The sequence below is a fragment of the Corvus cornix genome, chromosome 6, assembly GCF_000738735.6.
Source record: "Corvus cornix cornix isolate S_Up_H32 chromosome 6, ASM73873v5, whole genome shotgun sequence".
NCBI classification, from domain to species: domain Eukaryota; kingdom Metazoa; phylum Chordata; class Aves; order Passeriformes; family Corvidae; genus Corvus; species Corvus cornix.
Window position 1 is genome coordinate 17,039,595 of NC_046336.1, and position 16,270 is coordinate 17,055,864.

Below are 16,270 nucleotides of genomic sequence, written 5' to 3' on the forward strand. Positions count from 1 at the left end.
CTGCTGAGAAACTTGCTGTAAGTTTCAGGTTTATCCTGACTTTCAGGACAATTACTGTTAGAAGGTTTTTTTTTTTTATTCTTTCTTTCTTTTTTTTTTTTTTTTTGGTGCTTATGCCATTGCAATAGGGGGGTGTTGGAATACCACTCTGAAGCTGCAATCATTTTCTTCTGCTTTCTCCTTCTTCCTTTTCCTTTATGACTGTTGCAGTGAACTGTGTGTGAGGACCTGCCATTAACTACCACCTTTATTCTTTTCTTTAAAGCCCCACTTGGGAGTTTAATCAGTAATCATGTATCCTGCCAAGTTGGTATCATGCTAGGAGGGCTGCTTGCCTCTACTGGACTAATTCTGAGCTCATTCGCCACCAGTCTGGAACATCTCTACTTATCGTTAGGAGTCCTCACAGGTAGGATGCATTCAGCCCCTTTGTTGCTCCTGGAACACAAGACAGGAATATTAAAAATGATGGCTGATCTCTTCTTCATGTCATATCAACACTGCACTGGTCAAATAAGATACTCAGACCTGTTCCCACCATTGTAAAAGAGAGGCTTTGGCTGCCACAGTGAGAGCTTCAGCACTGACTGATCTCATATAACACAAGTGCAGCACCCTGCAAAAGCAACTCTTACCCTCTATTAGAAAGAGGGCTGTGAATAAAGTTCTGAAATTATGGGAGGTCAGGAAGGACTGCTGTTGCAGTTGATACACATGAAAAGGTTTCCCTGTTTTGCCTGGGATTTGGGAGCAGTTTGTTATAGCAGGAGTTCTAGGCTGCCTGAAAATATTTGCATATTTGGAAAAAAGTTTAAATCAAAACATAAGTGTAAGTAAGAGATAGAGGAGCACTTGGGGAACACCAGGCACCTCAGCCTTACTTTTGTCTGCATTACATTCGAGTGGAAAAGCAAAAAAAATTCTGGTTGGTAGTCTTGCTGTAGCAACTCTTCCATTTGTGCTCAGGTATGGTGATAACAGATCTTTGCTCTGTCCCATCTGCCTGTGTTTGTTGTGCACAGAGGAACTTGAGAGGGGCCTGTGCTCACGCTGACATTCCTTCCTCATTAATACTGACCTGGTAACCACGGTGATAAAAGGCTTTGTACTTGGTCCCCTGGAGTTTAGTAACGAGTTGGTGGAATTACTGCAGTTCACATGCTGCCAACAGCTTATTTGTTTAAAAAAAAATCCTTATTGTAGCCCATGTTGCTCCTGTATTACGATGTTAATCTTTGACAAATGTGTTCATAACAAATAAAAAGGCTTCTTGTAACTTGAGGGACTGTGCTACATACCATGCTAAAACCTCTGAGGCTTCCTTAGTGGGAGCTGCTGTGAATACCAAGGTGGAAAGGCTGTTACAATTTGTACATGGAGTTGCAAAGAGCTAATTCTACAAGCAGTGAACTTCTAGTTTGTGGGGACTGATTAACAGAGAGGTGAACTGTTGATAAAGGCTGGACGTCGTGCCTTCACCCCAGAGAGCAGATGGGACCATAAAAAGTGAATGTCTAAATCCATAAAAGCAGCTGGACTTGAAACCAAAAAGTGAAGCAAGGGAGAGATTGGGAAGTGTCAATAAGTAGCAGAGTTCCTTCTAACACATACGAAAATGTTTTCAGCCCTAAACTTTCCACTTTTCACAGGACATTTGTTGGCTTTTCTGAGACCTATTTCCCCCTGCCAACTATCTGAAAAATAAATGGTGTGTATGCCTAATAGAGTATGATTTTCACAGCACTCGAGTGACGATGTCCAGCCCAGGGCTGCTCCTCTGGCTCTGCTGCCTGTACAGGTCCAACCCCAGCTCTGTGCCCTGCTTCTCCCCTTGCCTCCTGAGGGGTGCCAGACTGGGCACCCGCAGCCTAGAGTCCCTCTAATCCACTTATTCCATCCTGGCAGGTTTAGTGCCTGCCCCACACAGTGTGGCCTTTGAGGAGGATGTGGCAAGCTGGTTATGGCACTGGGTGATTATCTCCTCTATCAGCAAGTTCTGCCAAAGGCACTGGGGACCGTTTTACCCTCAATGTAGGACAAGCTCCAAAACCATAGTCAGGAACTTGTTTCTATTACTGATTCAGAAATACATATTTTAGTATTTTAACCACTTGATGATTAAAACCTGCTCTTTGATTCTGCAGCAGAAAGCACAATCTTTTTCTTGGTCCAAGAGATTAATCTTATTTGTTCACTCCACTCAACCTGGCTTTGTTTTCAGAGGCTTTTCTCCTTCCTTGCAGGCAGGGATTTAAAATCATCAGGGCTCCAAGCAGCTGTTGCATGGAGTTTGTTTAGCTGACCAAGAGAGTTTTTTTGTAGAATGTTAGTAACAGAGACAGGCTCTCTGTACTCTGTTTCAGAGAACTGAAAATTAATGGTCAGGGTTGCAACAGACCAAAACACAAAGTGGTGCCTCATCAGGACATGTATCCAGTGCCAGCATTGGTGCAGACCCTGGGGCAAGACCTCATCTTGAATGCAGGAGAGGCTGGCACACCAGTTCTCGCATATTTAGTGATTGTCCTTGTTCTTGTTCTTAAGTGAACCCCATCACTTCTGTCTGAGTCTTATTATTGTGGATTATTGGTCATCAGTTAGGTTTGTCAAGTCAGTGACCCTGCCAGTGGAAGAAACACGTCATCCTAGTTTCTCATCACACTCAAACTGGGCTGCGTGATACAGAATCAGAAAAGGCTTCTATTCATTTGTACTAATGAAAATACATTGCGTGGTTTGATTTAATATATGTCATATGTCATGCTTAGTATTAAGCCATCTGCACTTTGCTTTCTCTTCTAGGGCTTGGGTTTGCACTTTGTTATTCTCCAGCCATCGCGATGGTGGGCAAATACTTCAACAAAAGAAAAGCACTGGCGTATGGAATAGCCATGTCAGGCAGTGGAATTGGTACCTTCATCCTGGCCCCTGTGGTCCAGCTCTTAATTGAGCAGTTTTCCTGGCGAGGAGCTTTGCTCATCCTGGGAGGTTTTGTTTTAAACCTCTGCGTCTGTGGTGCCTTGATGCGGCCTATTTCTCTTAAGGAGGATTGTAAAACTGCTCCTGAATTTCTTCAACAGGGTTATGTCCCTGAAACAGAGAAACAAGACTTAAAGCGAACGTTCATCTGTTCACCTTTAATCAAATTATGGCCTCATGAATGTTTATGCTACTGTTCATGGAAGGAATATGACTTTTTGCTGATGCCAGGCTTCATGGTGCTGGCAGTGTCAGTTTTATTTATGGCATATGGCTGCAGCCCTCTTTTTGTCTACCTAGTGCCTTATGCCTTGAGTGTTGGAGTGAGTCATCACCAGGCTGCCTTCCTCATGTCCATACTTGGTGTTATAGACATCATTGGTAATATCACCTTCGGATGGCTAACAGACAGAAGGTAAGGGCTTCTGGCTGATCAAGTGTAAGCTTTAGCTGGTGGGAGGCTGGCTGCAAGCGAGGTATAATACATATAGAAGTTAACATGATGGACTCTTTCTGTAGCATGTGTAACTTAAACCCCCAACAACACAGTCTAACTTTCAGAAATGCTTGCTACTTAATCTTTCTGTCTCTTCTGAGTTTGTTAAATTCTGCTGGGTAAAAATTTTTTTTTCCTGGAAAAATGATGTGTTTGCATGTGTGATAGTGGAAATATAACCCCTTGCCTGAGGTATGTTGAGCACGATTCTCTGTATCTAAGTCCTAGAGGATTTCACCCTGCTTCTTCTGCCTTTCCATCTCTTTTGTGCTGCTGGGGAGGCACAGAAGTTATGGAAGAGGGTCAAGGGTCTGGCCCAGTACCGTCAGGCACATACTAGGAAGGACTGACAGAAAATTGTTGTATGTTTTCCAGTGTGTAAGAACTTAACATGCTTTATGAACTGAACTCACTCCAAATGTCAGTGTACAGCATCTGTAACATCAGTAGATACTGGCTAAATTAACAAGGATTTTGATTCTAAAGCATGCATTCTTTGTGCTTAACCAGTTTGTGGGAAAAATCAATTATTGTTTTTGTGGGGCAGGAAGGAAGGGAATTGCCATCTCGCTTAGCTCACACTAACTTACATTTAAGGGCTGACTGGAAGAGTGACAGCTAAGAGAGGTATACTGCAATATTTTATGCAGAATCCTGGGAGCACCTTGCTGACCTGGGATGTAAAGCCCAATGAAATACTGCTTTGAACATTGAAACTTCAGGGGAATGCAAAATCCTGGCAGCAGGGTTCTGTCACTAGGAAGATCCTGAAGAACACTGCAGGCAGCATGGGCTGCTGCTTGCCAGACGTTTCTACAGCTGTAGGAGGGCAGCTTTCCCTACCTGGGCTCATCAGTGTTGAGTTTTTAATCTTGAAGACTGTGTAAGGAAATGGACTTAAATTTGAGCCTTATAAGAGAGAGAGAGACTGAATCATTGCATGCCATGGCATAGAAGATGAGATACTGGTTTCAGTGATAATTTTCTTTTCTGTTTTGAAATTTGCAGGTGTCTGAAGAAGCATCGGTACTTTTGCTACCTCTTTGCTGTGGGAATGGATGGCCTCTGTTGTCTTTTCCTACCAATTCTCCAAAGCTTCCCCTTGCTTGTGCCTTTCTCATTTACCTTTGGCTACTTTGATGGAGCATATGTAACGCTGATCCCTGTCATGACAGCAGATGTAGTGGGAACTTCTTTGTTATCATCAGCACTGGGCGTTGTGTATTTTCTCCACGCCATACCATATCTAGTGAGCCCACCTGTGGCAGGTCAGTTTTGCCAAATGATTTTTCTATAATCTCATCAGTACTTCAGATTTATCTATTGGTGTGATGTAAAAGGGGAGGAAGAACAGCAAATGCACAGTGAATGAGTGTGGAGGTAGCCTCTGGGTAGAGGAATAACACACCTAGACATTCTTAAGTCTTTAGATGTCCCATCCTGGTTTTGGTGGGATGATTTCTACATATAGAGTGAGATGAAAGTTTTAAAAAAACCCAGTATGGAATGGGCTCCTAAGAGCTATTACATCACCACTTCATGTAGTTTAAAAACTGTGCAAGTAGAAGGAGTAAAGTATTTTGCTGTGAAATGACATAATTTTGTAAAATCTAAATCTCTCTAAAATGAGTTTAATGCCAAGATTTTTTTGTGTGTGTGTATGTGTAAGACTTGTTCTTTTAGTCTCTACATTGCTTTGAACAGGTGGGTGAGTCAGCTCCACTCCTGTTTGGTCATAAGCTCATCCCTGTAATATCTAACCATCATTTTTCCCATCTGTACCATTGCAGTGAAGTAAGGAGGAGAGCTGCACCCATATTATTCTTTAGAGAGCACTTGACACAGTTTTTAATATTGTAGAAGGTCAGAGATCTTTTTCAAACAACCAAGTATATATATCTTGCATATTTTGTCTGATGTTTACATCAATTACCAATTAATCACTGCTTCTGAAGCTTTTAATTTAATTTTCCATAGCAAAAATTAATGCAAAATAGAATTGTTCTAAGCGAGAGCCTAAGGCATAGCTTAATAAATGCTTCTGCATGAGGATCTTAAAGCTCTCTAAGCCTTCTAAAGACTGCCAGTTAAATCCATGCAGTTGGAAAATGTTTATTTAGTAGTGTGGTGGTGACTGCTCTGCCTTTTCTTGTGGATTTGACCTCCAAACAAAAGGCCATAAAGATATTATTTGCCTGCTGAGGACAAATCCCTTCCTGCCCCAGGATGTGGAAGTATAGTGATGGTGATGTAAACCTGTATTGTTTGATCGTATTTATATGTGATAATTCCAGAAGTTTTTAACTGGATCATAGGACCTGTAAATTATCCACCAGAATATTGGACCTTTAAAAAAAATTTTTTTTTTTTTTGCTACAGGCTGGCTTGTGGACACAACTGGCAGCTACACTGCATCATTTCTCCTGTGTGGATTTTCTATGATATTTAGTTCTGCACTATTGTGCTTTGCAAGACTAGCAAAGAAAATCAAAAGAACACATTTGCAGTCCCTCGCTGGTAACACAGCCTTGAAAGAGCACATCTGGACAAATGGAGCAATAGCTTATTCTGTCACAGCAGAATTAGACCAGAAGGATGTTGAATTTTTGGCTGTGGATACAAACAGCTTCAGCAACAGGTGACAAGTGCCATTGAGATTCAGTATGGCACAGCCTGAGACAGACATGGTTCTGTGGTGTTGCACTCTTGAAGATACTTCTGTGAAACAAGACATCTCTCAATTAGAATTTTCTGTCATGTTTTAGTTGGCTTAAATCTATGTACAGCAAGAGTAATACTAAGTTAATGCAGTAATAGAAGAAAGCTAGACTGAAAATAGGGTTTGCATATACAAGTGTTCACAGATTTACTTGAAATGCAATGTTGACTCCACAGGTATCAGTCACCAAAAGTGAACAATAACATTTACATTCACAAATATTAATTACACAAGCTTTTTCATTTTGTGGTCTAGTGTGTTTCAATGGACTAATCACATACACTGTGAAAAAATCTCTGCATTTGTCAGTCTGCATGAAACTCTTTGCAAATCATTGCTTCAAATGTCAAAGTAATAAGTTTGTTTTGCTTTTGGTTTTTCAAGAAAATCTGGCAAGAAATTGATTTATGCTGAAAGTATCTCTGGAGCAGTTTTATTTTTACAATGTGCCTGCACTTTGTACATACATTGCAATTTAATTTCAAATATGGCTTTAGACCTGCTTTCCCAAGCCCTTTACAGCAAAAAAAATTTTTTTTTCTTCTGTATAGCTTTAAAATTTGAATTTCTAAACAGTGACATTCTGGGTGTGATCTTCCAGCTGGTCCTTGTCTTGGAGGGTGGAAAAGGTGCTGTGGTGGCTCTACTATCTGAAGAGGAGTAAATTTGTGCCAGGGGACTGGGTATGCTGATAGACAAATGTGCTTTAGCTGCATTAGTTGGAAGAAGCCCAAAGGCAGCCCAAGAAACCTGAGAGATTCCTGTGTTTGCAAACACAGAGCCTCCTCCTCTTGTAAAATCAGCACCTATTAGAGAATTTGGACCTATCTGGAGTCCATGCAACCAACTGACTGAGAGATTGCCCACCCCACAGGCTGACAGGGGAGAGGATGTTGGCAGAATTGTTTCTGTGTATTGCAGTGGCAAGTCTGTCTCTTTTCAGAGCTGGAAGCTGTATCTTCAGGTGGTGCAAATTGCTCATTGCAGAGCTGTCAGGTCACTTTTACTTGATGGCTAGAACACAAGAGCTGTGATTGATGATTTCCTGCAACTTGTGTGAGGAATATACTCCAATTGGCTGCTTCACAGAAGCTAGGGAGTGAATGTAGCTCATGGAGTAACTTACTGATGTGATGGTCTAATGAATACTGGGATGTTCCTACATTTCCAGAGTGAAAATATTGTCAGCAATGGGGGAACTTCACATTCCGGAAACACAAATAGTTTCAGTGTTTTAATGCTGTATCAAGCTGTATTCTGTTCATTAACAAATTTATCAGAGTCCAAATAATTTTCATTAACACTGAACCAATAGTTTTGTTAGTCTGCAGAGTGTTCAGTGGCTGCTCATGGTGTCCTTTTCCACTCTGTGCCTTGGAAGGGAAAGCAACATAGACTGATGTTCACCAATTTGACTTAGACCAAGAGTACAGCCATAGGGGTATAATATATTTATACATATATACACAAACATATATATATATATATATATGAATAGCATGTGTATCAAGTAGTTTTATTATCCAAGTGTATTTCAAATATATTAAAGTTGTTTGACTTCAATTGCCTGCGTTTAAATAAAGTATTTCTCACTGCCCTGCTTCAGGAATGTAGTCAGAGCCAGTAGCACGATATATGTGCACAGACCACAGAATAAGTGAGAGGAGTGCAAAATCTTCTTAAAGCCAACGATATAACTTTTCTTCAGCTCAGCATGAAAATTGACTCTTGGGCCCCAGTTTTGTTTCTAACATATATTCATAAAAAAGACAAAAATTATCCATGGGTGTTTCTTACTGAGTTAGGAAAAATATGCACTTTTGGAAAAAAATGAAGTGTTTTCATTAATTAGCATTGATGAAGATAATGTTTTAGATCTTAATGTAATATTTTGTTACTAAAAAAGGAATAGTGTGAGCAACAAAAAATGTAAGTTATTTTGAATAAGTTATTAATTACCACTGTAAATAGATTTACAGAAGTTTAATTACTTTGTTTATGACATCACAACACATCACCAGCTCTTCATGCCAGAACTGCATATTGTAAAAGCCTGTTGGAATAATGCCATATGCTTTTTTATCAATGTAAACTATACCATGTAATACATTATTAGCTTTTTTTTATTATTATTTCAAGATTTTTTTCATAGGCTTTTCTCTTTATGTTTTTTAAGCAGTACTTCTTGTTTTAAATATCTTATTTAGCAACAAACATTCAACTGGTTTTATATACAGACCTTTTGTAGAGAATGGTAAAGTTCTTTCAGGGCTTTCTAACACTGTTTCTGCTCTGACTTACGCCAATGGAAAAGAGCTTATATACCAGAATGATAATTTTTGTGCATAAAACACACTGTGAAATATCAGCCCTGTCATGAATGCCCCCAGTAACAAACAGAAGGAAGGAAGGAGTAACGAGAAATGACCTGCATGTGGAAGAAATGAGAATACAATCCAGGCTGGTGAAGCCTCATGCCAAACTTCTAGCTCTTGGTCCACACAGCACAAGATGAACTGTTCACCTTCATCCTGCCATGTGAAATATTTCAAGCAACGCATTATAGAAGTCTCTGGCTTACAATATTTTTGAAGAATGGTTTAGTGTATCTGCAACATTTTGTTTCAGAGATCATAATATTCAGGCTGTCCTCCATGGAGGACATTTCCTGGCATGGCACAGTGTGGGAATAAGCCAAGACACCCGAGCTAGCTGTGAAAAATTTGCCAGACTAACACTGTATGTTTGATGATTTAGGGGTCTTTTCCAACTTTAATGATTCTGTAATTCTATGTTTCCACCAGCCTTGATGGATACAAGCATTGATGGATATGAGCTCGGCTGGAGAAGTGCACTGCTGAGCCTGTCTGGCTCTTTCCAGGACAGTGTGGTGGGACTTGGGGTGACATCTGTCCGACAGAGTCTATCTCAGATGGGAGATATCCTACCTGGGACTATGTTCTGTTCTGTGCAGTGGATGGAAATTCAGTGTAAGTAAGTGAAACTGCTTATGGCTGCTGAAGTTATCCCATCTGTTTCCATTCCATGAGGTTTGAAATGGGGAAATAATAATTATTTTCAAATTATTCATATTATAGCGATAATCTGGAACATTTAATAAATTGTACCTTGAAAAGCTGTGTGAAAACAACATTGGAAAAGTCAAGCACCTTCTGTTGAAAAATGACTCTTTTTTCAGAAAAAGCATTCATTAAACTTTCCTGTCAGCTTGGATAATAATTTATCTCCTGAAAGAAAAAAGCTATGTTACTGTAAGGTGAATGTATTTTATACTGCCACAACAATTCCTTGTCTGCTCTCTAATGTGTTACAAATTTATGTGAGAAGGAAGAGCTTGTTTAACTTAAACTGTAACACTACTTCATGGTCAGCATAGCAGAGTCCTTAGTGGGGTTTGCCTCCATAAATAATAATACCTTCTTTTTAGTGATTACTCTGGTACATTTCAGTAAATTTTTCTATATACTCTAGAAGTTGCTTTTGGTTCATAAATTAATACTTCCTGAAGGGTTGTCTTCACTCATTTTTTTTCCTGCACTGCTAGCATAGGCTCCAGTGATGTATTCATAATTGAGTGTGAATTGAGAGGTGTGTTCAGCCTCTGTGCAGTTCTAGTTTTGCCCAATGGATTTGGACTCTCCAAAATGTGTGTTTCATTTTGTCTACCTCCCGAAGCTCGAGCTCAACCTGCTCCCCGTATCGACAAGCCAGGCAATGCAGCAGCACCCCCATGTGGGAAATAACGTTTCTCCTCATTTACAAGACGGGCAAAATCCAGAAGGCTGTGTTTGCACAAGCATCCCCAGGTAGTACTGTGTTCCAGAGCACTCCTCCAGTGTACAAAAGAGGTGAGGCACAACAAATACGCTTTTTGCTTTGCTATGTCACACAGTCAGTTTCTTCACTGTGCAGATCGAGCTGCTATGACTCTTCATAAAAATTCAGGCTCACTTTTTTTTTCCCAAAATAATTTATAGCTTTTTTTATAGGTTCTTATTCCAGAAGATGTCCTGGTGGCAGAATGTGGAGAGGAGAATAGATGGGCCATGGCTTTGAGAACCTGCGCCACCTCCTCCTCAAATTCTTCCCTGCTGCCCTCCACCTTCTATGCCCTCAGTAGAGTTTAGATAGCAATGGTGCTGAGGTTAGAAGCCCTCAGGATTCACAAAGCCAGTGAGGTGGTCTAACATACCCTTTCATCCCCATAGCTGGGCACACCAATGTAGGTAGTCACTAGTTCCTCGCTGTTGTTCCAGCCAGCTTTCAGGAGTGGTCTGTCAGAACTGTTCCCAGACCTTCCTGTTCCCCATCCTCACCTCTCCTTCCCTAGGTAGGGTTGCTTTTGTTTGTAAAAGAGGAGCTGGCAGGTGGCTGGGAAACAAGGGTGGGTTTTGCTCCAGCTCTTTCTTAGGTAAAGGGTGTTTGTAATTATGTACACTTGATTGCTTTTGCTTGTATTATGAAAGATTCTCTGATGGAGAGCTGAGAGGGAAGAGGCTTATTGATATTTTGTGATCTGGCATTGGTGTTTTGCACTCCTTCATGGCTTGTCATCCTGTCTGTACAGGGGTGCTGTTGCAGGTGCAAGAATGCTCCAGGATGGCTAGAAACTAAGGTGCACATTCTTCCTGATGGACTCTGTCACCAGTTTGCTTCATGCTACACTAGTGGCTAGGGCTCAGAAGTGTTTTGGAAGTGCAGCGTTACTTTTTCCTGAGTACTATGGTCTATCAAACAAAGGTACGTTCCTGAGGAGTTAGGCCAGGGTGTTGCAAAGAATATTGAATTTTAGTTGGACACCTGAAGATAATCACCTTGTCAACCCATTCTGTCATTTCAGCCCTTTCTTCCATTCACGTAGACTCTGTGGGCACGCACTCCTTTTTCCACATGCCCCTTATGTTCCCCTGCCCTGCTCTGTGGTGCTCACCCAATTCTGCTCTGGCTGTGCTCTGCCCTCAATGTCCAGTTCAGGTCATTTCTTGTGTGTGTTTGCTATCCCTGGCTTGTTTCACTAGCATGGCCACAGCCCTCTCTTTGGCAACTCAAAGGCTGCCTTTCCTTCCTCTCCAGATGTTTGCTGTTGTGGTTCCTGATAGGGTGTTTTGGGTAAACTAGACTGATGCTGTTTTGTGCATAGTTTAATTCTTTGGCGCAATGCCCCTGAAGCCAGCTTTGCTGAGAGCTCCGGGAAAATAAAGGGGCTGTCTCCTCAGCCTTTCATATCCTGCCAAAGCTCAATCCTTCTTACTTTTTTGAATGGCTATTTCTCTTTACTTAATCTACTAACATGAAGGCTGATCATCAGAGAGATACCCAGAAGCAGCAGTTGAGGGATTCAATAGACTTTAGTAGTTCACAACAATAATACACATTCTGTAAGCTTTCCAGCGGACCAGCTAAATAATTAAAGTTCTAAATTAAACTAAATAATTAGTTTTCATAATTAAACAGCATACAAGGTAGTAAACTGAACAAGCCTTCAACAAAAGTTTCTTCTACAAAAGATATTTTTGAAATACTTAAAAAACCTTGAGGAATTCTATTTGTGTATAAGCATGCCCTTCAAGTGTACAGACAAAATACAACAATATGATTCCTTTACCTTTTTCTCAGTAGACAGTAATATCTGATTTTCAGGTTAGAAGTTCTCTGTTCTACAGATCATCACTTAAATACAACATCTATACCCATGTTATTATTGAAGAGTAAGTTAGATTAGCTATAAATATATATCATATATGTTATATAGTTATCCAAGCATGCTCTCTATTAGTGAATGAACAAATAAACAATTGTTGTCTGCAGTTTCTACATTATGACTAGAAAGTGATGCCACCTGTGTTTCATTGGGTCATAATGTCTACCTTCAAATGAAAAAAAACCCAACAAAAAAGTTTTGAGAATCTGTTGAAATGTCCTTGCTTTAGGAGATTTTTCAGTACATAGGATTTTTGGGATCTTTAGCTTGAGATGGAAAGTTGTAGCTCAAATAATGCATTCCGATATTCTTCATTGTTGGGATCCAAAGCAATGGCTTTCTTATAGCATTCAATTGCTTTTTGTTTCTCACCATTTAGGTTATGAACGAGTCCAAGTGTACCAATATCTGTAGCATCTCCTAAACGGCTCTCAATCTTTTGTTTCAACAACGTCTCCACAGCTTCCCTGCACTTTCTTCTTCCAAAAGAATCTTTTTCCATTTTCAGACCTTCTATGTAATACTTGATGGCTTTCGATTCTGACTTCATGTGAAAACGCTGAAAATTGCCATAATAGAAGTAGATTTCTTGTTTTTCACCACAGGATAGATAATTTCTCTGGAGCACTTCCTGAAATATCTCTTCAGCTTCTTCATACCTCTTGCATAGTGCATATACGTTTGCTAGGTCAGTATGGGCAGAAATAAATGTTGGCCTTTTGTCTATCACTGTTTTGAAATGAAAAATGGCAAGCTGGATGAGATTCTCCACTTCCTCTTGAGGTGTACATCTTGTCTTTTTCAATTGAAATATCTTGACTTTGTAGCAGAGTCCTAGTTGGTGATGCAGAAAGACAGACTTTGGTGTCAGTGGCAGGGCCTTTTTCAAAATCTCCACTGCCTTGTCCACTTCTCCTTTCTTTCTGTAAAACTTAGCAGCATACCGCAGGAAAAAAGGAAAATCAGGGGTTATCTTCAGTGCCTCCTCAATGTACCTCTCCCCTTCATTAGCTCGTTTCAATTGCTGAAGTTGTAATGCAAGTAATGCCAGAAGGGAAGTGTTCTTTGGATTCAGTTCCACTGCCCGCTGCAGGACCTCAAGGCATGGCCTCACCTCTTCACAATACCGAAAAGCCAAATTTTCCAAGCGATACATTGCTATTGCATAGCCAGTACAAAAATCTGGGTTATCGGGCTCACTCTCCAGAGCTTTTTCAAAGCAATTCTTTGCCCTCTCGTAGTAATCAGACCCAAAACGTAATGATGCCCATCCTTGCTCAGCACAGATCTCTGGAAGCTGAATCTTCCCATGAGCAGTACCTGAAAGCTCTTTGCAGGTGTTTTCCACTTTGCTTACATAAGTTTGAGCTTCTTCATATCTCTGCATGTGGTAATAGACCCAGGCATAGTTCCCCCAGGTAACAAGACTTCTCCTGGCAATTTCACCTGGGGGATGTTTTTGAATAGCTTCTTCAGCTTTTTTGAGATTTCTCAGGGCTTCCTCATTTGAATTCTTTAGGTGACATACATAGGAGAGTAAATTATAATCTGTAATGTTGGATTCGTTGACAAACTTGATATGATCAACTATTGTTTCCTCTAGGGACTCAAGACTTACATGCTGCTTCAACAAAGTCCATGTAAAATGACATTCTAACTGCAGCAGGGAAGTCTTCAAGGAATTCTTGGAAATGGTACTAGAAGAAATCAAAGAAAAAGTTGTTTACATCCCATTTGCTTTTTGCTATTCTTGTTTTAAATCCAGGCATGACGTACTTTAAAGGCAGTCAATACCCTACCTGGTGCCCTTAGTCCCCAATACTTTAAACAAGCCAAAGCTGTAGAGAGCCCTAGGTCTAAAGTGCTGAATAGTGATTTTAGTAATTCTTCTTGCCAGTGTATGAGGGCACCTCTTACATAGGAACAGATGTTGCTGTGGTGTTAAAGTGGAGGGCTGCCCTCTGTAGTAAAGCTGGCACAGCCTTGGGCCTCAGGAACATATGTCCTGCGCTGGGAACAATTGCTGAAGCTTACCCAAAGGACATAATCATATAAGATTCTCCTAAACTATAGAGAATGTGATTTAGTGTCTTTCCTAAATCTTTGTACATGTTATGATTTGTGTTACAAATTTAATTTTGAATTTCCTGCATTTTTAAATCCTTGTATGTTAGATCATAGCACCATTCTTATGTTATGGTTATACGGGTTTTATGGTTAATGTATCCAGGAACTGGCTCCCAGATCTCACCAGTCTCTTCAGTGGCTGGCACTTGGATGTCCAGCCCATGAGTGTGCAACCCCATTCCACTTGCTGGTACAAACCACACACTCACTAACCCTATGGCTCCTCGGGTGCTGGCTCTGGACATCCAGTGGCTGGTTAGGGAGCTTCTCTCTCACCCCTAGACACACACACTCACACACCCTTATTAACCAGACCCTGTTGACATACAACTGGTCCTTAATACCCCTTTATGCCTGTTGTGGTTTAAGCCCAGCTGGCAACTAAGCATGATGCTGCTTCTCACTCATCTCCTCCCCCCATCCCCCACTTGTGGAACGAGGAGGAGAATCAAAAGTAAAAATTGTAGGTTAAGATCAGAATTTAATAATTTTTAATAACAGAAAATAAAATATAATAATAATAGTAATTAATAATAATGATGATAAAAGGAAAATATAAAACTTACAGAAAAACAAGTGGTGCACAGTACAATTGCTCACTACCTGCTGTCCAATGCTAGACTCTCTCCCTGCACCCCAATCAGCCCCCTTTCCAGGTAACTCCCCCAGTTTATATACTGGGTATGATGTTCTGTGATGTGGAATATCCCTTTGGCTAGTTCAGATCACCTGTCCCAGCTGTGCTCTCTCGAGTGTTTTTGTGTACTTCCTCACTGGCAGAGCATGAGACACAAAAAAATCCTTGACTAGGATAAACACAACTTAGCAACAAACAAAACGTGTGTTTTCAACATAATTTGCATACTGAACCCAAACCACTGCACTGTACCAGCTAGTGAGAAGAAATTAACTCCATACCAGATGAAATCAGGACAATCCCTCTCCATCTTTCAATGGCTTTTTCTTCCTGGGGCCTCCGAGCCACCAGGGCAGAATGTTATTTGGGTTTCCCCTGCTGCCATAGCCTACCTGTGTGCCTGTGAGGGTGCACGGACTGGCTTTTGTCACACAATCAAGGGGATATTTTTACAACACAGAAATGACATTTTAGTCCATACTATGCTCTCCCTTAAAGAAAGAATGACATACAATTCTATTACTGAGGCTTCTCAGTCAAATCCTCATTTCTTAGAAAGACTCCCTTGCTGTCCCTCCTGTAACACCTAGCAGAGCTAACAGCCTGTGGAGCACAGTGTGTGCTGCTGCTCAACTGCATAATCAAGCCTTTTGGGTAAAAAAAGGAGTGAGTGGAAAGACAGCAAAATTATGAGGAGGTAAATCAAAGAGGAATGTCACAAACACAGGTTTGAGATACAGATTACACCTCTTTGGCTGGGCATCATCTGCAGCTTGGATTTCACCCCTGAACTGCATGCACAAAATTTTTCTGACTTTCAGTTCTATTCACAGAGACTGAACATCATTGGAGAAGCAATAACATGACAAAATTCAAGAGCATCCTTATTTTATTTTGATTCTTCTCTAAACATTCTGTAAAATATTTTCTGTTGTTTGGATGCTCAAAGGCCCTCACTGCTTACATTTATGTAAATAATAAGCATTATTTTCCCGTGGCATAGAGAAAAAAGCATCTTTCAGAGACTGGGTTGCTCTCTTACCTCATAGTTTTCCTTCTCTGCTCACTTGCCTTCAGGCAGCCTCAAAGCCAAAGGAGTGCTGCCCACTGCTGTTATGCTTTGCATTTTATATAGTCCAGCCCTCATGTGATGTGTGACGAAAATTACTGGGAAACAGAAAGTGAAACTTCAGCTTTTCCCTGGCTTTGCCAAAGCAGAGCAGTCAGTCTGCAGCTGAAGAAATGAAACTTGAGTCACTAAGCTGCTCTTTTTCAGCCTGGCTCTGTGCCATGTATTACTTTGTGTTGTGGAGAATATGGCAACAGCTCCTAATGCTCCCAGCGTTTACTATGTTCAAAGGCAGGGACATCCATGATAAGGAGAATATTTCAGGCTAATATGGGCTGACATGTCCCCTAGTTATCATGCATAGGCTAGGGAAGGGTCATTTGCCCCTTCTGCCTCTGCTGATGCATCTTTGCACAATTCTGTGCCACGCTGTAGGCTCCTGTTTTATTGGTGTTGTGTCACGCACATAACACACACACCCCCTTATCGCCCCTGCCTGCACTCCTTCCTCCTGTGCCTCC

At 40.9% G+C, this 16,270-nt stretch overlaps 2 protein-coding genes across 9 annotated transcripts in view; one reads left to right on the top strand and one right to left on the bottom strand.

Moving 5' to 3' along the window:
* SLC16A12 (solute carrier family 16 member 12) overlaps nucleotides 1-9,685 on the top strand; it is a 34,426-nt gene extending 24,741 nt beyond the window's left edge. For 7 of the 8 annotated variants that reach the window (XM_039553621.1, XM_039553620.1, XM_039553622.1 and 4 more), the window contains 5 exons: nucleotides 266-409; nucleotides 2,803-3,394; nucleotides 4,484-4,743; nucleotides 5,855-6,113; nucleotides 8,999-9,685. In XM_039553621.1, the coding sequence (XP_039409555.1) occupies nucleotides 266-409; nucleotides 2,803-3,394; nucleotides 4,484-4,743; nucleotides 5,855-6,113; nucleotides 8,999-9,020 (1,277 nt within the window). In that variant the 3' untranslated portion in view covers nucleotides 9,021-9,685. Of the gene's footprint in view, nucleotides 1-265; nucleotides 410-2,802; nucleotides 3,395-4,483; nucleotides 4,744-5,854 lie in introns of all 8 variants that reach the window. The other variant, XM_039553623.1, reaches the window with a different exon arrangement.
* A 1,859-nt stretch (nucleotides 9,686-11,544) lies between these two features.
* On the bottom strand, nucleotides 11,545-15,793 carry LOC104696486 (interferon-induced protein with tetratricopeptide repeats 5-like). The gene is made up of 2 exons (XM_010410870.4): nucleotides 15,723-15,793; nucleotides 11,545-13,613 (listed from the first exon to the last, which is right to left on the bottom strand). The coding sequence occupies exons 1-2, from the start codon at nucleotides 15,725-15,727 to the stop codon at nucleotides 12,179-12,181; spliced, it is 1,440 nt and encodes a 479-aa protein (XP_010409172.1). The 5' UTR covers nucleotides 15,728-15,793; the 3' UTR covers nucleotides 11,545-12,178.
* Nucleotides 15,794-16,270: the final 477 nt, after the last annotated feature.